The following is a 23,901-nucleotide window of genomic DNA, read 5'->3' as shown; positions in this document are numbered from 1 at the left end:
TCCTTTCATGCGTTTTCAGTCCTACAGCAGTTTACATCAATATTCAGCCTTCCGTGCATCATTCAATCATACACCAGGCCTCAGGTGAAGGTAAACAAGCATTCATAAGCATTTACAGCATTCTAACATAGCTTAGAACAGTCCACCATCTCCTTCTCTCAGCCTCAGGTGTGCAGCCCTTCCTCATGCCCTTGGGAAGAGTGCATAGGCTCGAGATCAGTTCATCGAGGTGTTTCTACAGCTGTGTACAGTTCAGCCAGGCTTCCGATCCTCCGAGACCTTGCGTTTGGCATATCTACAGTCCACAGTCATTCTCTCTAAAGAAATAAAGCAAATACTATCTCGTTATCGGGATAGGGGGCCCTTCAGTGGGTAATTCGGGACCCAATCTGGTGTACAGTTCTCTTATCTCACTCTCATATCTCTTTAAAGTTTGAAGTGGATTGCTAAACTCACGAAACTTAGAATATAGAAGACGGTGTGAGCATTTGTGTGACAAGATCTTCCAATACAAAGACTTCCGCTGCATATCACATTGGTATCAGATTTAGATTGTCCACACACACCGTATCCTAGCGTGGGGGCATCCTTGGATGGTTAGATTGCGTTCCGGCACGACCACCGACTTCAGCATCATGTCTACAGAAGAGAGCATCATGTCTACAGAAGAGAGTACTCTTCAGCCGGAAGACGTCTCCCTGAAACGAGACCCAAGCAGGGGTCACCCCTTCCTGGACTCACTTCTCCAGTTAGCACTTTAATATACACTCTTAAAAGACAATAGCACAAGACAAAGTAGCAATAAAAAGTAATTAACAACTCTGAGCATAGATAGATGACACCACACTGAGGCCGGAACGGCCGGCCCCCCCCCAAGGATTGTTATTATTACTTGGGAGAATTTGTTACAAGTACACGGGCCCAAGGCCAGATTTCCAATAAGCAATGCACGATGAAAAAAAAAACAAAGTATCAAACCCAAACATGTTTGTTGATGCCGAGTCTGCAGTCACCAAGGGCTGCCCCGTCCATAGCACCTTCCAGAGTCACACTCTGCGTGCAATCCACCCGTCCCTGGCACTACGGATCACGCCGTGCCAGTCTTGTCCGCAACTGAAAAGCTTCCAAATAGTCATGGAGAAGCTGCGGATAATCTTTGAAATAGTCCTCATCAACCCACTTAGCATCAATGGGGAGATAGTTCTTGAACTTCACCAAATAGCGTCTCACAAGCTTGCCTGCAGATAGCTTACGCTCTTTAGGAAACACAATCTGCTCTGGTTGCAAAATCTCTTCCAACTCATCCACTTCTGGTGGATCCTCAATGATAGGAAGACTTGGTTCCGGACCCACATACTTGCGTAAGAGGCTAACATGGAAAGCATTATGTATCTTCCAATGGGATGGCAATGCTAAACGAAAAGCAACTTCATTGATCTGCTCAATGACCTTGAAAGGCCCATAATACCTGGATGAGAGCTTGGGAAACATCCCCTCCTTACCAGATCTCTTACGGAGTCTAGCTTTTTCGAATTTCAGCAATACCCAATCATTTACCTTGACATCCAAATGCTTTCTATGCTTGTCTGCAGCCTTCTTATGCTTCTCTTGAGAACGGGCTATGGCTGTCCGTACCTGTGCAAAGGCAACATCCAAGTCTCTGACAAAGTCATCAGCAGCAAAAATCTCATCCTTAGTACGTAGGATGGGAGGCAATACCACTTTGCCATAAACTATCTCAAAGGGAGCCTTCCCAGTAGAAGCATGCACCGTGTTATTGTATGCAAACTCCACAAGTGGCAAATACTTTTCCCACAAAGTCTTTTGATCAGCCACATAGCATTTGAGAAGGTTCAATACGGCTGAATTTGCTGCTTCACTTTGACCATCGGTTTGAGGATGAAAAGCGGATGAAAAATTCAGCTTTGTGCCCATATTGTCAAAAAGTGCTCTCCAGAAGAGACTGGTAGTTCGAGGATCACGGTCACCCACAATAGATTTAGGCATATACCATGATGCTTGAATACCTGTGATAAGAAAACTTTTGCCATATGATCTGCCTTGATCGTTTTCTTGACCGGCAAGAAATGAGCTTGCTTGCTAAACCGGTCAACGATAGTCCATATAGCATCATTACCTTGCTGAGTGCGAGGCAAATCCATGATGAAATCCATAGCTATACTCTCCCATGGCTGCGAGGGAATAGGCAATGGTAGAAGCAATCCAGGAGACTTCTGACGATCAAACTTGACCTTTTGGCAAATGAGGCAAGCACGTACATAAGCCTCAATGTCCTTCCTCATCCCTAGCCAAAAGAAGTAGCGTTCAACCATATGAGTAGTAGGTAGAATACCTCTATGTCCTGCATACGGTGGAGCATGGCATTCTTCCAACACTTTTTGCCTCAAATCTGTGAGCACACAAAGGCAATTATCTTTAAGGAGATACCCATCTTTGATCACATATGATGCATGAGTATGACCAGCCACCAAATCAGCCCATAAATCTGAAAAATCAGCATCTATATGGTACTTATTTTGCATAGACGACAAGTCTCCATGAGAGGCAATTGAGATAGAAGCTACATACGGCCTTCGAGACAATGCATCGGCCACCACATTCTTCTTTCCCGGTGTATGCACAATCTGAAAATGAAACATAGAGAGGAAATTTGCCATCCACATATGCTTCTCTGAGAGCTTAGTTTGTGTGAGAAAATACCGTAAGCTTTGGTTGTCGGTCTTCACCATAAACTCTGCACCCAGAAGATAGTGCTTCCAAATGGTCAATGCATGAATCACTGCCAATAGCTCCTTCTCATAGATCCCCAAAGAAAGCTCCGTATCACGCAAACGGCGGCTCTCAAATGCCACGGGGTGTCCTTCCTGGTTTAGGACAGCACCTAAACAATCTCCACATGCATCACATTCCACAAAGAATGGCTTGTGCAAGTCAGGAATGATCAACACGGGCCCAGATATGATTGCATCCTTTAGTGAATAGAAAGCTTTGCTTTCCAATGAAGTCCACTGAAAGGGGACTTTCTTCTTTGTCAACTGATGAAGAGGGGCAGCAATCAAAGCAAAATGCCATATGAACCGTCTATAGTATGAGCATAACCCAAGAAAACTACGAACCTCATGCACTGACTTGAGTTCAGGCCAATTCTTGATAGCCTCAATCTTGGCGGGATCCATTCGTATGCCATCTTGAGAAACAATATGCCCAAGATAATGAATTTCGGAGAGGAAGAACTCACTCTTCTTAGCATTGATGTGAAGTCTATGCTTTCGGAGTTCTTCAAAGACTATGGCCAAATGCTTTCTGTGCTCTTCGTCACTCTTGGAATAAACCAAGATGTCATCGAAGAAAACTCCAGTGAACGATCGATGATCTCTAAAAATCCTGTCCATCATACGGTTAAAAGTGGCAGGAGCATTTGTAAGACCGAAAGGCATAACAAGATACTCGTACAAACCAAATGCTGTCCTGAAAGCGGTCTTATGCACATCCTCTGGTACTACCCGTACTTGATGATATCCACTCTTCAAATCAATTCGGCTGAAATATGCCAAGCCATCCAATCTATCCAAAATATCATCAATACGAGGAATAGGAAACCTATTCTTGATGGTTAGTTTATTTAGAGCCCGATAATCCACACACATACGATAAGAGAGATCCTTCTTCTGCACTAGAAGTACGGGAGAGCAATACGGTGAAGAGCTAGGGCGGATCAAACCTTTTTGCATGAGCTCATTGACTTGCTTCATGATCTCCTCCTGCTGTGATGCACTCACACGGTATGCCGGCCTATTTGGTGGAGAACTGCCAGGCACAAGGTCTATACGATGATCCTCCGGCCGTGGTGGTGGTAGCTCCCCTGGAAGTGAATCTGTAAAGCAATCTGCATATTGTTTCAAAAATTCCAGCCTATCACATGTGAGAGAATCAAGAGAATGATCAACATGGTCTACTCTATCACGAACAAAAATCATGTACGAGCAAAGACCCTTTCTCATGGCTTTATTTATTTGAATGTGGGATACAATAGGGATAGAATTCCCTTCCACACCGGCATCAATAACATGCTCTTTGCCCCTATGCATAAATGTGATCCGGTTGGTCTTGTAAGCCTTGCGAGGATCAAGACGGGAGTGCCAAGGCTTTCCAAGCAATACATCACACCCATTTAATGGTGCAATGAGGAAGTTCTCATGGTCCAAATATCCCTGAATATGCATGCGAAGCTTGCCAATAAGGGGTGTGACCTTGACTTTCTTGCCAACAAATGCACTTCCGGCCTCAATCTCCGGTCCCATGTCATCCACACTAATGCCCAATGCTGTAGCCATTTCCAATGATATGAAGTTGTCCGTGGCACAATCATCAAACATAAATAATGCGGGTTGATCTTTGAGCTGTCCCCATGCCTTGCATACCATCCTATCCAAAGCATCATGGGCTGTCCCCCCTTGTACATCGGGCACCATATGCACATTAACCTTGGTTTCCTTTGCATCCTCTTTGCCTGCTTTCTTTGGGCATTGCCGGACCATGTGATCTTTACTACCACAAGAAAAGCACTTACCGTCACGTATATATTGCACCCTTTGTTCCGGAGTAAGTCCATAGTTAGGCCTTTTGTTGGGACGCTTCTTCTCTGAGGTACTTTCAGCTTTTGGAGCTCCCTTAACTTCATTGGAGTCCCTTTTAGGTGGCTGTCCACCCTTATGCAGATTTGGGACAGCCTTGTCCTTCCCCTTTTGAGCATGTCCATCTCTATAATTTTGCTTCAGCTTTTGCTCCAATTGTTCGGTGGCCAAAGCAGCTGAAATGAGCTGTTGTAGAGTGTGGTTTGGGTACAACTCCAAGCCCGATTGATAAACCGGTTGGAGTCCCGATTCAAACTTTCTCTTGCGTTCCTCATCATTTACCTGCATAATAGGGGAAACTTCCAAGAGTGTTTTCCAAAACTTGGATACATAAGCATGAACTGACTCACCTTCATTCTGCTTAACCCAATCCCACTTCTTGCGGATGTTCTTCTTGGCATTAGGGGGTAAGAATTGGACATAGAATCTAGTTTTGAATTCAGCCCAAGTGTCCACGGGAGTGCCTGAGAGCTTTTCTGCAAGCCACCAATGAGCGGCCGTGCCCTTCAAGAACATGCTGGCATGCCTCACCTTGGATTTTTCTGAAAAATCCTCATCACTAAAAGCAATGTCAAATTGGGAAACAAATGACATAACCTTGGAAGCATCAAACTCACCATGATATGTCTCGAACTTGACGGATTTGCCCCCGGCTTTGAATTCCTTTTGCTTATGAACATGATGCTCATAATCCCCATGCGTCCTCTTGATTCCACGTTCATGTGGATCAGCCCTGGCATCCATAGATGCTCCTGCATACCTAGGTGGCATACGTGGACGTGAACCATGTGCTGTACCTGCATGCATGTGTGTAGCCCCACCACTTTCTCTTGCAGCATAAGCATGATCCGGAGAGGATGTGGAGATGGGAGCATGAAGAAATGGCTCTTCATGGGAGAGTTCAACAGGTAAAGTAGTAGTACAGGGATGTCGGTGCTCTCTAAGCCCATGAGAAACCTGCAATGATGAAGAATGAGGCTTGTAACGATCATCTCTAGAAGTAATGTTACCTTCATAGGCATGGCTATGCCTCCCATATAAGGTAGAATCACGTCGGGATGTAATGGAAGGCTCCTCTTTGTGGACAGCAGATTTCAGCTTTGGAGAGGCTATCCCAGGCATGTCCACCAATGGAGATCTCTTTATAACAAGCTCCCCATCCTGGCCCTGCAATACATCACCCTTTTCCACTAAGAATGAAAGAGCTAGCTCACGAGGTTTCAGCCCTGATCCACGAGCCAAAGCTTCAAAGTCTTGAAAGACGGTTGCCTCCTTCTTCTTTGCATCTAGCACTTGTTGAATGTGTGGGTCCTCACGTAGGCTGGCCAATTCCATCTCCCTGGCATGGAGAAGCTCTCGCATACGCTGAATTTCAGCATTGATGGCACTTGGCTCTTGCTCTTGCACCTGCATTTTCTCCTTGCCACGAGACGGCTGTCCCAACCATACATGATCACGGGCATAAGGCATCCGTCCACTTGCTTGAGTTCCACTGGAGTGCCCCTTTGAATTTGGCACTTCCTTGCTACTTGCTTGGCTAGCCATAATAAGAGTAAAGTCACTAATGGAGAGTGGTCAGGAAGCCTTTGGATCGTCTCCCAATGTAGAAAAAGGAAGATCCGTGTTCTGATACCACTGAAACGAGACCCAAGCAGGGGTCACCCCTTCCTGGACTCACTTCTCCAGTTAGCACTTTAATATACACTCTTAAAAGACAATAGCACAAGACAAAGTAGCAATAAAAAGTAATTAACAACTCTGAGCATAGATAGATGACACCACACTGAGGCCGGAACGGCCGGCCCCCCCCCAAGGATTGTTATTATTACTTGGGAGAATTTGTTACAAGTACACGGGCCCAAGGCCAGATTTCCAATAAGCAATGCACGATGAAAAAAAAAACAAAGTATCAAACCCAAACATGTTTGTTGATGCCGAGTCTGCAGTCACCAAGGGCTGCCCCGTCCATAGCACCTTCCAGAGTCACACTCTGCGTGCAATCCACCCGTCCCTGGCACTACGGATCACGCCGTGCCAGTCCTAGCGATGGGGCACCCTCACGGAGTTGACTCGGTGAATGGAAGAGGAGTCCAGACATAGGAGAGCAGGAGAATTCCTCATTCTTCGCGATGAAAATCTTCTGGAGCCACCGTACAGCCAGTAGGAAGAGTGACACAACCTGGGCCACTTGTAGGAAATGCGTATGTCCTAAATCCACGCGGATAACCCCACTGGTTTGACCTGAATCACACGTGGGAGTGAAGAGGGCTCCTGCTAGCTGTTTTGAGCACACACATGAGAGAAAAAGAGTGCTGTCCAGACCTGAATCCACGTGTGGAAGTGAATAGAGAGAAAGCTGTACCATTCAGTCCATGGGAAAAGGGTTCCCAGGATGCTGTACGGCCAGAATCAACAGATAATGATGGTACTGTACCTGCTGTACGACCAGAATCAGCAAATAATGATGGTACTGTACCTGCTGTACGACCAGAATCAGCAAATAATGATGGTACTGTACCTGCTGTACCTGCTGTACGACCAGAATCAGCAAATAATGATGGTATTGTACCTGCTGTACCTGCTGTTTCATGAGAATAATGAGTGCTCCAGCCTGTTTTCTCTAAATCCCAGCAAGCAGTTGTGTTTTCTTTCTCCAAAATGCAAGGGAGAGGGCTGGAAGTGAGGCGCCTTCCTCCCATGCAAAGGATTGGGTGTGGTAGGTGGGGTAGGTGGCCAACCCCCACCCCACATGCTATAAAAGGGTGCCCAGGCCAAAAGAAGGTGCCCACACTTATAAAGTGTCCACCTACTTTTAATGAAGTATGAAACCTGTAAGTTATAAGACTTATAACTTAAAACTCTTATTAAAATAAGAGTTTCCCACCTGTTCACACGCCACAAAACCTGTCAGAAGACAAGGCATTCCACGGCTCACGGGAGGGCGTCCCCGACCCCTGAGCTAGACACACATGTCAAGCATGCAAACGAAACTAGTTCACGCGAAAACATTTCAAAGGCAGGCAAACATGAGTGCACAATGCAATATTGTTAAAGGATAATCTCCGTTCATGTACTTGCACAATACTTGACATTTCCGGGCACAAACAGGCCCACCGGAAAGTCAATTCCAGGTACACACACAGTGTACAATCCACCCGTCCCTGGCACTACGAATCACGCCGTGCCAGTCCTAGCGGTGGTAATCCAGAAACATACACCGTGTGCAATCCACCCGTCCCTGGCACTACGAATCACGCCGTGCCAGTCCTAGCGATGGAGCACCACTACGGAGTATGCTCATCCAGAGCCCAAAGCTCACACAAGAAGATAAGAGGACCATTAGATAGCTCAATGGTGACACTCCCCCGAAGGAGACCATGTTCTTCCGCCTACAGCACACACCCTAGCTCTTCTTAGAGCTCAAAACCAGCTGCTCATGGAGCATCTCCAACTCCTGAAGGCAACAGCAACACATCCTTCTCCACCTCTTGCACCCGACTACATCTCCCTCTTCTTTCAGATGGAACAACAAGGGAGAGAGGATGAAGCCCGAAGGAAAAGAGAAAGCAGAAAGACGGGACTATGAGGAAGCCCAACGCAGGATCGACGAAGACCGGCGTCAGGCTGAACTCGCCGCTCGGGAACACCACCGTGAGCTTGATCGAGAACGTATGTTACTCGAGCACCAACGGGAAAAGGAGGCCATACACTTGAGGTATCAGCAGCTCTCCTCAGTCTCCCCAGTCATAGGTGTCACCAACCAGCTGTCCGACAGCAGCATCAACCACCATCATTCGCAGTCAACCAAACTTCAGTAAGTATGATGGTAAGTGTGATCATTCATCAGTTAATCAATTTATTCATCAGTTTAATGCTCATTTTCCATTAGCTAGGATCACAGACCCACAAGACAAAGTCCACTTAGCGGCTCCCCATCTTACTGGTGAGGCAGTCACTTGGTGGCAGCATTGGTCTAATATTCATACAGACCAGGCCACAGGTGTCACAGCCTTTGACTGGGACATCTTTGTCCATGACCTGAAGACCAGATTTCGCCCGCCCCAGTACATGACCGGTCTAAAAGACGAGTTTTATGGACTCAGACAGAACAGATCCCCAGTGCTTCAGTTTTCTGGTAAGGTTATTACTTTAGCATAGCAATTAGGGTTATCTGAGCAGGCTAAGATGGAGCAATTCGTTCGTGGATTGGACTCTAACATTCGGTTCACAGTTCGTAACTTTGAACCAAGTGCGTATGACCGGGCTCTGACTCTCGCTCACAATGAAGAAATGAAGCTTAACGGGGGCAAGCCCAAGCAGTAATCTCAGTCCAGTACCAAACCCCAGCAGCAGCAATCAGCTGCACAGACAGGGAAAGGTAACGCGTCTTCTAAAGATGCTAAGAAGGACAGCAGTAATAGCTCGAGTTCAGGGGGTAAGAAAGATAAAGAACCTAAGAAAACCCTTGATGAAAAGGCTAAAGCAGGCATTACTGGAGGTTATCTTCCTCCAGAGGAGCAAAGGAAGTACCAGTCAAAAAATAGATGTTTTTTCTGTCATATTATAGGGCATGGTAAGAAGGATTGCCACAAATGGCAAGCGGCACAAGCCGCCAAAGCTCCTTCTGCCACAGTTGCCACAGCCTCCCCAGCTCCTCTAGCCCCGCCTACTACCTCAAATGCAGTTCAACTTTTACCTTCCATACATCCTATGCCATCCATGGTATTTGATGCTAAGCAGGAGGGTGAGAGCGATGCAGCTCAGAAGAGCCTCATCCGAGCTTATGGCTCTGCCCAGGGCCGACAGTTTGTAGTCCTTTTCGATATGGGTAGTTCTGAAGACGCCTTCTCTCCCCAGTTGGCTAATAAATTGAACTTCACGTTAGTCCCGTATCAACTGGATGTGGACGGGTTCACACCTGGTCTTCGCACCCACATTTCCCAGAAGGCACAGCAATTTGCCTTTGCAGTTCAGAAGGCCTCATTTCAACAAGATTTCATCGTCTCACCTCTGTTGGGGTGTGACATGATCTTAGGAATTCAGTGGTTCTGTCAGTATGAGCCTATTCCCGATTGGGGGCAGGACACTTTTACTATTTGTAAAGGTTTTCCTGAGCCTGTCATGATTCGTGGGGATAGAAGCATTCTTGGCATCCCATTGATTTCGCGTCTCTAGGCCAGATGAGCTATCCGCAAGGGAGCAGAAGGAGCACTCCTTTATGTTCGTGCTCAAACAGCCCCTCCCTCTCATTAGTAGCATCCGTTACATCTTCAGTCCCTCAGTTAGCAGACCTCCTATCCAGACACCAGGACATTATGCTTAGGGACGATCTCCCGCCCAGTCTCCCACCCTCTCGCCCTGAGGACCATCACATTGATTTGATCCCTGGATCAGATCCTCCTAGCAGGTTTCCCTATCGTCTTTCCAAGACTTTAGAGGGCAAGTTAGAAAAGCAGTTATCTGAGCTTCTTCGAGCCGGATTCATTCGGCCTTCTTCCTCCCCATTTGCTGCACCTATCCTATTTGTCCAAAAGAAGGACAAGTCTTCACGCCTTTGTGTAGACTACAGGGCATTAAACAAACTCACTATCAAGAATAAGTTTCCTATGCCAAGGATAGAGTACATTTTGGAGCGTTTAGACGGTGCTAAGTTTTTCACGAAGATCAACCTCAAGAGTGGTTACCATCAGGTCCGCATTTTTTAAGCTGACATTCCAAAAACAGCTTTTCGAACAGAGCGTGGTCACTACGAGTTCGTAGTCATGCCTTTTGGGCTTACAAATGCACCCGCAACCTTCAATAAGATGATGTCTAGTATTTTCGCAGTCCACATTGGGAAGTGTGTTTTCATATTCCTTGATGACATACTAGTCTTCTCAACCACTACGGAGCAGCATGAGAAAGATGTGGAGAAAGTCTTGCAACTTTTGCGAGATAATCAGCTCTACATAAACGCCAAAAAGTCAGTCTTTGGTGTTAAGGAAGTTCAGTATTTGGGCTACATCATCGGTTCCGATGGGATTAGACTGGATCCATCAAAGGTTCAGGAGATCTTAGATTGGGACATTCCTAAGACCGCCCAAGAAATTCGGTCATTCGTAGGTCTTTGTCAGGCCTATAGTACCCATGTCCATCAGTTTTCCAACTTTGCAGCACCTCTTACCGACTTGCTCAAGGGGGTGAAGACTCGCAAAGCAGAAAGTCTCCATTACAAGCAAGGCGCTTGATGCATTCCGTGCACTCCAGAAAGCTGCCTCAGAAGCACCTGTATTAAAGTTAGCATCATGGGATGAACCTTTCGAGGTCATCACCGATGCCAGCAATGTAGCTGAAACCGATCCCGTCAATTGGGAATAGACTCTGTTGGACACCCACACGCGTAATAGCACCACTTAATATCACAATTTGAAATGGACAACTTAATAATAACTGAAATTTGAAATGAAATGAAATGAAGTAGATGGACACCAGTACTGGGGCCGGAACGGGCCGACCCCCCCCTCAATATATGATATATTATTGGGAGCATTTAGCAAATACAATGCTCCATGGGTTCAGAGAACCAGATGATGTCCATGTACAAATGAATACAGTACCAAACAAGAGGCTCGAAGTAGATGTTCGAAGTAGAGTGACCACTTGAGTGGTCCAGTCTCTACGGTCCTGTGCCTTCACTGGACTCCGCGGAGAGCGCCCCACTGGTGTTCCAGGACCACGCACAAACAGGCGCTCCCGTACTAACGCATGGCTCTCCCAATCTCGGCACCTTTGGACCGTGGTTCTCCAAAAGCTTGGACTACCCAGCATTGAACGGGTGTTAGCCGTAGAGAAGATCCTTTATCAAATTTACAACAAAGTTCTTTACTTAAATCTAAATTTACTTACTTGTAACTTGCAGATGGAAGACCAATACCCGAGGTATCTGTGCAGCTACTTGAGAGGGACACCGAGACACAGCAGCCTGTCGAGGAGGATGAGAGGTAGCTGCCTGTGGAGAAGGTGTAGCCACCTGAAGAAGGGAGATGCCGCCTGGCTACAACAAGTGCAGCCACCTTGTAGAAGGCACAGCCGCCTGTATGGAGAAGGGATCGCCTGTATGGGAGGAGGAGAAACCGCCTGCAGGAGAAGAGGAGCAACCCGCTGAAGTTGGTCACACAGTCGCCTGCAGAGAGAAGGCAGCGTAGCCTTGTTATGAGAGTGGAGCAGGTGCAGTTGTTTGCTGGAAGTGGGCACACATCCGCCTGCAAGGGGCAGCGCAACCTTGCTAGGGATGAAGCACACAGCCGCCTGCAGAGTAGGCAGCCGTAGCCTATGGTGCAGCCTGAGAGATACACAGCCACCTGTGAAGAGCAACAGCACAGCCTATATGGAGGATGGAGCCTGCCTGTGGTGCAGCCTGAGAGATACACAGCCACCTGTGAAGAGCAACAGCACAGCCTATATGGAGGATGGAGCGCAGCCTAAGGAGAAAGGCCGCCTGCTGCTGATGGACACTGCCTGGCTGCAGCCGTCAGCCAGGGCTCAGCCGCCGCCTGTATGCAGAAACGTAGCCTGCTGGAGGTGGCATGCGCAGCCTGAGAGGAGCAGAAGCGCAGCCTGAAGAAGAAGCCCAACCGCCTGCAAGAGGTGATGCGCAGTCTGTTGTGTGTAGGGAGAGGAGGCGCACCATCGTCCTTTGTAGGTGTTGGAGGGATAGTTCCACGATCACATCTGGCTGGCTCCCCACGTTTGCATGGGGGCGGCCAGCTTCATGGTGGTGTGGGTAGGTGACCATGCACCCACCCCCACACACACACAAGTTAAGTGTGGCTCCCCACCTTGGCCCCTATGTGGGTGCCCACTTTTAAGTGAATGTGAACATACAACCTTATAAAACAAAAGGTTAGAAAATAAACTATTAAACCAACATGTGCAATACACTTACCACCTGTTCACACGCAACAAAACTCGTCAGAAGACAAAGCAAACTTCACGACTCACTGGCAGGCATCCCCGCTCAGTAAGTGACACGTCAAACACGCAAACCCAAAAATACAAGTCATGCGAAAACAGTTTCAAACATGCAAAACATGAGTGCATGTGCAAATAGTATCATGGACATATCTCCCGTTCATGGAACAAGTACAAAATATCTGTCGGGCACAAAAAATGGCACGACGTAAAACATAAATCCTGGTCTTCCTATGGAGTGACAGTCCCATAGGTAAGACACAGTTCCAGGCACGAGCCTCCCAATGGAGTGACAGTCCCATAGGTAAGACACGACACAAATACTGGCTCTTCCATGGCGTGACAATCCCATGGATAGAACATAGTCCAGGTCATACACGGGTGGCACCAGTCTGGCTCTCGTCCATACGACACCATCCTGCTAACACACGGGTGGCACCGGTCAGGCTCCCGTCCATGTCAAGCAAAAATACTGGCCCCTTCACATGAGACACCGGCTTGGCCTCAAGTGAACGAGACACAAAACTGGAGATGGACCAAATGGTCGGCCAATTGATGACATCCCCCCGGGCTTCTAAAGAGTTGTCCTCAACTGAAAAGCCTCAAGATATGCCTGCAAAACAACTGTGGGTAGTCAACAAAATAATCTACATTTACCCACTTTGCATCAATAGGCAAATAATTTTTAAACTTCACAAGGTATCTGCTGGAAAGCTTTCCTGCAGGTAGCTTTCACTCCTTGTGAAAAACAATCTGTTTTGGCTGGAGGATCTCCTCAAGCTCATCAATCTCTGGCGGATCTTCTGTGACAGGCTCGTCAGGATCTGGCTCCACATATTTCCGAAAAAGACTCACATGAAATGCGTTGTGAATCTTCCAGTGACTAGGTAAAGCAAGCCTGTATGACACTTCATTGATCTTTTGAATCACCTTGAAGGGTCCATAATAGTGAGGAGAAAGCTTAGGATATGATCCTTCTCGTCCTAGCCTCTTCCGAAGCCTGGCCTTCTCAAATTTCAGAAAAACCAAATCACCTTCTTTGACTTGCATGTCCCTTCTATGCTTGTCAGCAGCCATTTTATGCTTATCTTGTGACCTTGCAATGGCTGTCTATACCTGACCAAAGGCTACATCCAAATCACGAACATATTCATCAGCTGCAAAAATCTCATCCTTTGTTCCGCCTACAGATCAGCCTGCGTTTACCGATTTTCAGCCCTTCAGGTCAGCGTTTCTGTCCAGCAGCAGCCCAGTAGCATTGCGTTTCAGTTCAGCATCAGTCCAACGCCAGAAAACTGCTCCACAGCCCTGCGTTTGCAGATTTCCAGCAGTCCTTTCATGCGTTTTCAGTCCTACAGCAGTTTACATCAATATTCAGCCTTCCGTGCATCATTCAGTCATACACTAGGCCTCAAGTGAAGGTAAACAAGCATTCATAAGGATTTACAGCATTCTAACATAGCTTAGAACAGTCCACCATCTCCTTCTCTCAGCCTCAGGTGTGCAGCCCTTCCTCATGCCCTTGGGAAGAGTGCATAGGCTCGAGATCAGTTCATCGAGGTGTTTCTACAGCTGTGTACAGTTCAGCCAGGCTTCCGAGATCTTGCGTTTGTCTACAGTCCACAGTCATTCTCTCTAAAGAAATAAAGCAAATACTATCTCGTTATCGGGATAGGGGGCCCTTCAGTGGGTAATTCAGGACCCAATCTGGTGTACAGTTCTCCTATCTCTCTCTCATATCTCTTTAAATTTTGAAGTATTAAAGTGATTGCTAAACTCACGAAACTCAGGATACAGAAGACGGTGTGAGCATTTGTGTGACAGGATCTTCCAATACAAAGACTTCCGCTGCATATCACATTCGGCTTCTCTTCAAGCTTCCAGAGAGGTTTGATGCATATTTTCAGTCTCTTGTTTCTTCTCCTTGTCCTATTCGAGTAACTTGGAAGGAAGTTCTCCCCTCCGTTATGCAGATTGAGTCTTGCTTTGAGGAGCGAACTGGCACCTCTGGTGGCCCTAATGGAGCTTTGGCAGCGCGAGATAAAGGGAAGAATCAACAAAAGAAAGGGAAAGGGGGTTCTGACAAGAACTCCAAGGATAACGACAAGGATAAAGACAACAGCAATCTTCTAAAAACAAGGACATTGAATGTCATTATTGTGGCAGACAGTTCGTGATTCTAGGTTACGTGAGCTTCCTTCTGCTCCTCCGCCTTGTTCTCTCCGGCGTTCTTCCAGAGTTACACGGAAACAAATTCATGAGGGCAACATGTTTGTCAACTATGCTCGTATGTCCTCTATCATTAATGGTCCTTCTAATCCCACTTCTGTGGATAAGGCTCTTTCACATGAGCCTTGGCGTCGTGCTATACAGGCAGAGCTGGATGCTATTGAATGGAATGGCACTTGGGATTTGGTGCCTAGGCCATTGCAGCGTAAGGTGATTGGTGTGCGCTAGATCTTCAAATTGAAGTTCCAAGCTGATGGCGCGAGGTTGGTTGCCAAGGGCTATGCTCAGCGCCCTGGAGTCGACTTCATTGAGACCTTCGCTCCGACGGCCCGGATGACTACCATTCGCACCGTTCTTGCTCTTGCAGGTCATCATAGATGGCCCGTTTTCCAGATGGACGTCAAGTTGGCTTTCCTGAATGGAGAGCTTACACAGGAGGTTTATGTTGATCAGTCGTCGGGATTTGTTGTTTCAAGCAAACAAGATCATGTGTACGGACTGAAGAAGGCTTTATATGGTCTGAAGTAGGCTCCGCGGGCTTGGTACCAGCGGATTGATGAGTTCTTTCAGAAGCTCGGCCTGCACCGTTCTCATTGTCATGTGCATAAAATGCCACGGACATTCTCAGAGCTAATCCAGAAGGGGCAGCCAAGAAAAAGACCATTAGAACCAGAAATTGGAGCATAAGGTGCTGAAGAGACTAGTTTGGACTTGGAGCAAGGGCATGGAAAGCATGGGAAGTGCTGTCGGCTGAGACAGGAGACTGTCGGCCGTACCAGTTCAGAGGCGGACAGCAGGCACTTCAGTTTATGGAGAAAACGCAGCCCGACCAGCATTTATTGGAGATCATGCCCAGTCGGCTCGTCCGACAGCAGTCGGCCAGCGTTTCATTTGTCCAGCATGCCTATAAAAGGGCAAGTTTGCTCATTGTGTAACTCATTCATTCCTTTATGGAATGGGTCCTTAGGGTCCTTAGAGTAGGACTAGATTTTGGTGTTTATCACCTTTTGTATGAGGCAACCTAGGGCTGTAGAAAAGTACCTTTTTGTACCATATGAATCTACTGAATTTCCAACATCTCTCTCTCTCTCTCTCTCTCTCTCTCTCTCTCTCTCTCTCTCTCTCTCTCCCCCTTCTGTATGCATTTTGCTTCAACATGTTCCAGTGGTGTTTAAGACTGAAAGAAGACCCCCAGAGCTTCCGCGCTTTACACTCATGCAGATTCGAACCTTAATATCCTCCTTGAGAGGGGGTTGATTGTTATCATTGTGGTCTATGTTGATGACCTCATCTTTACAGGTTCTTATTCTGTGAGGATCTGTTCTGTCATGGATGCTTTGGAGACAGAGTTTGAGATGACGGATCTTGGCCTTCTGCATTATTTTCTCGGCTTTGAGATTTAGCAGACCTCGAAGGGTATTTTCTTCTCTCAACAGAAGTACACATGGGAGATTCTTGACAGATTTCAGATGACTGCATGCAGACCAGTATCTTCTCCTATGGATACTAGTGAGAAGCTTTCTCTACTTGATGCTTCTCCAGGGATTGATCATGGACAGTATCGGGTTCTCGTCGATTGTTTGGTTTGGTTGACCTACTCCTGACTGGACATATGTTTCGCAGTCAGTTTATTGAGTTCTCTCTCATCCAAACCGCATCAGCAGCATTGGCGGTGTGCTCTCAGAGTTCTTCGGTACTTGCTGGCACTCTGGACTTTGGCATCTTCTATGGCCAAGGATGCACTCTTGTTGGATAGTCTGATTCAGATTGGGCTAGATATCCAGATTCTCAGCGTTCAACCACTGGTTGTGTTTTTACACTCGGGTCTGGAGCCATTTCATGGAGCAATAAAAAGCAGCCTACTATGGCGCTTTCCTCTACAGAGGCGGAGTATCGTGCGGTTTGTTATGCTACATGTGAGGCGATTTGGTTGCGGATATTATTGGAGGAGCTTGGCTGTCCTCCTGCCGGATCTACTCTTCTTTGATGTGACAATCAGAGTTGCATCGCAATTGCCAAGAACCCTGTGTTTCATACTCGTACAAAACACATTGAGACACAGTATCACTATGTTCATGAACTAGTTCTTGCTGGAGATTTGCGTTTGGAGCATTGTCCTTCAGCGGAGAATGTTGCAGATTTGTTCACCAAGCCGGTTTCTCAGGCTTCATTGGCTCCTCATCTTCGGCTTCTTGGAGTTTGTTCAGCATCTGGTGCTGAGAGGGGGTGTTAGCACATTCATCCCTAGTTTTTGCCCATTTCTGGTGTCTTTTTGGTCCCTTTTGCATGGCCCTTGATTGTGGGCTGGGCACCCCTATTTTACATATTTTTCTAGGATTTTTCCCAGCCCATATGGTATTTTCCCAGTCGGCCAGCTCTCCCCACCTATAAATAGGTGGGGCTAGCCTGTCACTTTTCATCTTGTTTTGTATATCTTTTGCTCCCTCACTTATGAGACTACTTGTGTCTCTCCTAGAGGGTATAAATCATAGTCACAAGGGAACGTCGTTCCAAGCTCTTGGAACGGGGGAACGCGTTCCATAGAGATAGCCGTTCCCGTTCCCGTTCCCGTTCCAAAATGGCACCGCAGACCATGTAAGAAATATAAGTGAACTATGTATCATGTAGAACACATCTATGCATTATCATGGCCACTACTGAGATGGTTTGAGGTTCTTTCTTTACTATGCCTCTTTCCAAAGCATTTACAGATATATAAAGTAAATTTATAAACACATTTATGCAATGATGTGGCGTTCTTGATTCCGTTCCCTTTTATTCAAGCTTTTCGTTCCCGTTCCAAACAGTCATCCGTTCCCCAAAACGTTCCTGTTCCCTTGTGACTATGGTATAAATACCCAGCCCACAGTTCATTCCTTTCATCTCATCATTTGCCAAGTGCTGAAGCTGAAGCAAGGGCAAGGACAACCTAGATCAAGCTAACGCAGAAGGGGTGAAGGATTGAAGGTCAAGGGCAAAGATTCATCTCAGTCAAGAAGGTTCAGCCAGTCTTTTATTTCAATATTTTACATCATTCTAATAAAAGCAAATACACCATTCGTGGTGGGGCCCTACAGAGGGTATTCGGGACCCAATACTGTGTCCTCTTCTCCCTCCCTCCCTCCCTCCCTCCCTCCCTCCCTCCCTCCCTCTCTCTCTCTCTCTCTCTCTCTCTCTCTCTCTCTCTCTCTCTCTCTCTCTCTCTATTTTTCTGCACATCTTCATTCAGTTTTGAGCGTTAATTTTGTCGCGACAGGTGTGCTAATTTCAGAGCATTTAAGTTACCGATCTTCCCCGAAGCTTCCGCATGTTACACAAGGGGTCGAAAGAGCCTTGCCCCCCCCCCCGCCCCGGCCGGTTATATTAAATAAAACTCCTTGAGGAGTGTTGAGTACAAGTTCTTAGAGCTAGAGAGCTCTCTTGCCTTTTTACATATCTCAACAATGAGAAAAAAGCTGAATTTATAGTTCTTGCCTAAAAGGGCTTTAAAACTCACTTAAGTCCAAAAAGCATCTTTTTAATAATAAAAGCTCCTCTTTTTAGTTTTTAAAAAGCTTTTAATATTTTGCTTTCCAAAAGCTAGTCACATCACAAGGTGACCTTGCGCTGCTATCTTGCCATGTGTCAATGCCACATCATCAGTGCCACACCCCAAAACCTTTTTTTTCCAAAACACCTCTTTTTTTTGCATGCGCATTGTGTTTTTGCATATCAACAACCTGTATTTTGATGCTTCAGTGACATGAACACCAATTTTGGAGTGGAAACTGAGACATGGCAAGGTTTTCAGTGAAAAGGTTTCCAAGAAGGAAGGATGACAAGTTTGGGAGTCCGTGAGGAGATAAGGCATGATGACACGTGAGGAGATAAGGGATGATGACAGTCATCCAAGGTCAAAGGTTAGAATCCTGTCATCAAGTTTCGCAGAAGGGGATGTCATGTGCACACATGGACATGGCTAATCTCAAGGCTAATGCCTGAAGTCGGTAGCAGATAAACAATAGTTTGGGCATCAGCAAGGCACTGGAAGGCATCCTTTTGGAGCAGGATCAAGTCGGCCAGGCATAGGAGGTGTTTCACTTCAGGCCTCCTTCCTGCATGACCAGGCCGTAAGGGCGGGTCCAATTCAGAGAAGACTGTTTTATTTGTGATGAGTATGGACACACAAAGAGGGATCGCCCCCCACACAATGCCAAATTGCAAACAGTACACAGGTAATTGCCCCATAATCGGATCCACCCCCAGAACCAGCGTCTCCCTCCATGAGCACAATCGCTAGTGTGCGGTTCACCACACCTGACCCTAGCCACAGTGTTGTGATTTGTGGAGGCACCTCTGTCAGTAGTGTGAGCTCTATCTTCCTCATGAGCCTATTCCGAAGGAGTTCACTACCCCACCAAAACAGCCCCTACCAGTGGGGCAAGAAATGGTGGTTGAATGGTGCTATAGTACAGCTTTACCGAGCACCTAATAGAATAAAATTATTTTGGTAAAAACTCATGTACTGTGTCAGCGGGCTCTTGCCCGCGTGGTTAGGTTGTGACCCAGCCATCCCAGCTCGAACCCTGAGACCGTGGTGCTTGCTCACGTCTCTACGATGTGAATTAGAGATGTGGATATTTATTTGAACTCCTCCACTGTTTGTGTGTGTGTGTGTGTGTGTGTGTGTGTGTGTGTTGAACATTGGTTTGCTTGGATGAGAAAGTACCATAGTTCAGCCGAAGAGAGAAGGGCGGACTCGTGGCAGAGCTGAAGGGCACTGGAGGCCCGGGTGCCGAGGCCGACCACTTTGACCCGGCGTCCTGTGCTCCAGTCTGTAACAGAGTTCATGACAGGAAGGGCCCTTGCTGCTCCTACTGCACGTTTGTCTTCTCCAACACATGAGAAACTCCGCCATGGCCACTCCAGATTGCCAAGCCGTGGTACATGAAGGGCTAACAGCATGCACCATGGATCCTTGCTCCTATCACACAGGCTTGCCCCTGACCTAAAAGCCACCAAAGGCCTCTGCAAGCTTTGTATTGATGATCGATGGTAGTTGGAATGTAAGCAGCCGGCTATGGTAACGTAGTGCAGGGAATGCTGTTGTGAGAGGAATCCCAAGCTCATTCTGTTTGCGCTTCCTAATTGCTACAGCCCACACCTGTCAACCACACCTACCAGCCATCTTTATGGTATATCACAATATATTTATATATTGGGCGGCGGACAAGGCTTGAGCTTGAAGGATCTAGAGACGAAGCTACTGACAAAAGCGTATCTCTGTTCGAGTCTCTCTCACCTAGGCTCGAACAACAAAAACTTCAAGGATCTAGACAATAAAATGTAATGGCTCGGGTTCGAACCCTACCTGAATCAAGGAAGCTCAAGACGAGGATACCTCACCCATCCAGGGACCAAGGAGATGTTTGTACAAAACCCAGTACATACAGGTATAAACGCCTAGATATCTCAAGGGTCGGATCTTTTAAGTATCTTCAAACAAGTTTGTTTTGTTGTGCATATCTGTAATGAGTTAATAGCAATTGACGTGAGAAAATCCTCATCAACATCACCCTTCTCATTTTTGCTCTTCTAGTAAGGTTTCCTATTTGATGAACTACTTGCACATCACAAGTAAAAGGATGGTTAGTAGGAATAAAATATATTGGCTTTACTCTTACATTTTATAGAAATAAACATGTAAGATGTCCAATAAAATTAAGTTAATACAAAGAAGATATGCATGGCTCCTCCCGTAGAAAATATACACATTGGCATGTCCTCTCCAAAATTTTGAGTTGCGCTTCATGTCCCTTATAAATGAGCAAGGCAGCTTACAAGAGGCTTGTTGCATAAATCTTCATGCATGAGGTAAGTTACAGGATTCCTATTATATATGGGATGTGTTACAACTCTAAATATAAATAAGATAAATCAAATACCATTTGTAACTTAATAATACTCTAAATGTATTCAAATTTGCTACATTGTCAATGTTGAGAAATTACATATGGATAAAGCACGAGCTTGATTGGCTGTTTGAACAAAGCATTTTATTATCTCGAGAGTTGCTTTTTGGAAATGGATTTTTCTACAAAGCAAGAATCTAAGTTGCACTATTTGGATCCACGAATTTGATTTATTCATGAATAATACCCAAATTATTCTTTTTCATACAAATTATTTATTATTAACACGCAATGAATTTTGCATCATTCATTTTTTGCCCTTTCATTTCATACAAAAGATCTTCTATATGAAAACCTTGTTTATATATCAAAAAAGAAAGCTAAATGATTGAACAATAGCAACAAGAGTAGTACCAGAAAACCTCTATTGAAAGCTAAGTGAAGAGCTACTGTAGGGATGAGCCTTGAATGTACAATAGTATTAACAAAAATAACGCCAATGTACAACATAAGGTAAACCCTAGATTTGCTTAAAAGTGCGTAGAGCAAGATCTTACCCAGAGCGAGCGGCGGTGCCAATGAGATGAAGATTTATAGGAGCGGCAACAAAACAACAACGCTATGATGCCAATGTTGGATGTGAGAGAAGATGCTCTACACAAACTCAGAGACAAAACACGCACACGAGCTTAGAGAGCAACAGAGACGATAGCAATAGCTAGAATGTACTCGAATAAGATAATGAGTGAGTGGAGTACAACTCTAGTAGCCCCAACACTAAGGCTGACGTGGTTGATAACACACTAAGGGTGTGTTCTCACAGGGAAAAAACCCTTGCCAGCACAGGGTAAAAAGTGCCCGTGATCAGCTTAGTTCACATGTGAACTTCTGAGAGATAGAAGGCTAACGCATACCCACGCACAGTCAAACACATACGCAAGCAAACTAGATAGCAATTTTCTGTGTTTTGACTTTAAAATCCAGATTTTGCTCTCTAATTACTCCTTAATGGTGCATATTTTTTAAAAAAATTTGATGACAGCTTTTCCTAACCTATGTAATGACGTGCACAATGCATCCTAATGGTGTTTATACAAAGATTAATATTGTGATTAAGTTTCAAAATGAACAAAAACATAGAAAATTGCTAATGCAAGAAGGAAGTATCCAAAATCAAAGGAAATAGAGTTAGAAACTTACTTATAGCCATGCAACTTAAGCCCGAGGGGTTGCTCCATGCTCCATTGCATCAAGATAAGCAAAGTAAACCACAAATCATCAGCATATAAAGGTTAAAACCGGTGGATTTACACTCCAACCGGGCTATGACAATGCTCCATATGTAAAGTATAGCAAGGGAGTTCTAAAAGCAAAGGCACTTCCTTGGTAGAGATGATCCTCAATCCCCTTATACTTCTCAATAAGAAATTTATCCTCGCTCTTAGCTAGCCGTTTCAAAATGGACACAAAGAAGGGATCATTTCTTAAATTTCTCTTAATCTCATTCATTAACTTTGATCTTACAAAGGCAAATACATCGCAAAGGGGTCCTCTTAATAAAAGCATTGGTTTTCTTTCCTTGCTAGATATTTTAGATCAAAATCAGATAGTAACTTGATCCATTTTTTATATGGATGTTCAAAAGGGGGAAAGTAAACAAATAACAACCACATTTGATGCCCTAACAAAGGCACCATGCCATATTGCATATACATCTGGGATGGCATACCACCATGGCCAAAATGGTTCAATACTATCCATCTCCTCTTGCATACAAGAGTCCCACGTATCTTCCACATCATGTTGCCTGGTCAAGTCCAAGCTGAAAGGATAGAAAGAGAAGAAAAACGGTTTTCTGCATCAAACTCATCATCACATGCTAAAAAGGCTTCATCGCCACTTCAGTGGGTGGAGAATTGGGCATCCCAATGCTATATGAACATGCATCTATACACTTACTTATGTACTAGTCTATCACTTGTGGTGGTAGAAAAAATCAGGGCCATTTTTTTATCATTATGAGCATTCATATGAATAATATTTTTTGACCCCTTCCTTGATGAGAATATTATGTAGATTTTTTCTCTCTTATACTTGTGAACGTACATTCGGACTTGTGAACGTGCATATTGTTGGATGTGAAAGAAGATGCTCTGCATAGACGTACCTACTCAGAATGCATGTACTCAACTTGTGAACGCATGTACTCAACTTGTAAACTCATGTGTATAAGTCTAATAGAGACAAAAATTTTAAAAAATTAGTTGAATCTAGAATATCCAAGACTATTGTGGGACTTGTGTTAGTAGAGGGGTGCACTTAGTTTATCACCCTTAAACACGAGGCCAAGTAGGATTTTTGGACTCAATCCCACGCTTGAGGAGAGTTCCTTGAAAACGAAGTAGGATCAAGAGCACGCTTTTAAGAGGAATCTTTACACGCTTCACAATCCCAGGAATGCCATAGGAGCCAAGAGACCCTAGAAACTGAGCATTCAAAAGATAGCAAGGATGCTACCTTGAGTGAGGCCTATTCCTTGGAACCTATTTCTTAAAAGACGTGTATGGACCAAGAAGTTGGAGTTGCTTGATTCCCCTACAACTACTCAAAGGAGTTTTGTAGATGTCATTAGAAATATTATCACAGGCAATCCAATTAAGGAATGGGAGTCAAAGACTCATAAAACTAACCAGCAAGTGAGAGACCGCTTGTTGCATCAAGAAAGACCAAGCACGGAGACATATGCTCTCGATATGAATGCTAACTAGTATGGCTCAGGGATGAGAAGCATCAATCTTGTAGAGGAAGGAGTAATCCCTCGTAAAACCACAACGGGAATGGTTTGCTGAGACAACAACTACTTCAACAGCTTTTGGCTCGGCCAACTCTCATAATACAAACCTTAGTGTGTTCAGAACAGCTTGGAGACCCATTGTTCCCTCTGTCTTTTCTACATCCTCACTTCACTCATGTCTCCAAGCTCTACAACTCCTTGAGAAGCAATTCCACCGCGCCTCCTGCGAGCGTTGTCACATTGCCGCATTGCACTACGGGTACTCCTCCCACCTCTCACCTCACTTCACTCACACACGCTTACTAGCATGCATTAGGGAGAGACATTAGCAAGAGCAAGACTTAATTGCACAATGGGAGAGTATGCTGTATTATAAGAGATA

General features: G+C 45.5%; 1 protein-coding gene across 3 annotated transcripts in view; it reads right to left on the bottom strand.

Annotated features, from left to right (window-relative positions):
- ARC3 (GTP binding protein) overlaps window positions 1-20,127 on the bottom strand; it is a 159,505-nt gene extending 139,378 nt beyond the window's left edge. Inside the window, exon 1 of one of the 3 annotated variants that reach the window (XM_086774615.1) lies at window positions 19,543-20,127. In XM_086774615.1, the coding sequence (XP_086630741.1) occupies window positions 19,543-19,943 (401 nt within the window). In that variant the 5' untranslated portion in view covers window positions 19,944-20,127. The remainder of the gene's footprint in view (window positions 1-19,542) is intronic. The other 2 variants (XM_086774617.1, XM_086774618.1) reach the window with 2 other exon arrangements.
- Window positions 20,128-23,901: the final 3,774 nt, after the last annotated feature.

This window comes from Cibotium barometz, chromosome 35, assembly GCF_041138505.1.
Source record: "Cibotium barometz isolate CiBa-2024 chromosome 35, ASM4113850v1, whole genome shotgun sequence".
Classification (NCBI taxonomy): domain Eukaryota; kingdom Viridiplantae; phylum Streptophyta; class Polypodiopsida; order Cyatheales; family Cibotiaceae; genus Cibotium; species Cibotium barometz.
The sequence above is the reverse complement of the archived record's forward strand: the minus strand, read 5'-3'. Positions and strand labels throughout refer to the sequence as shown.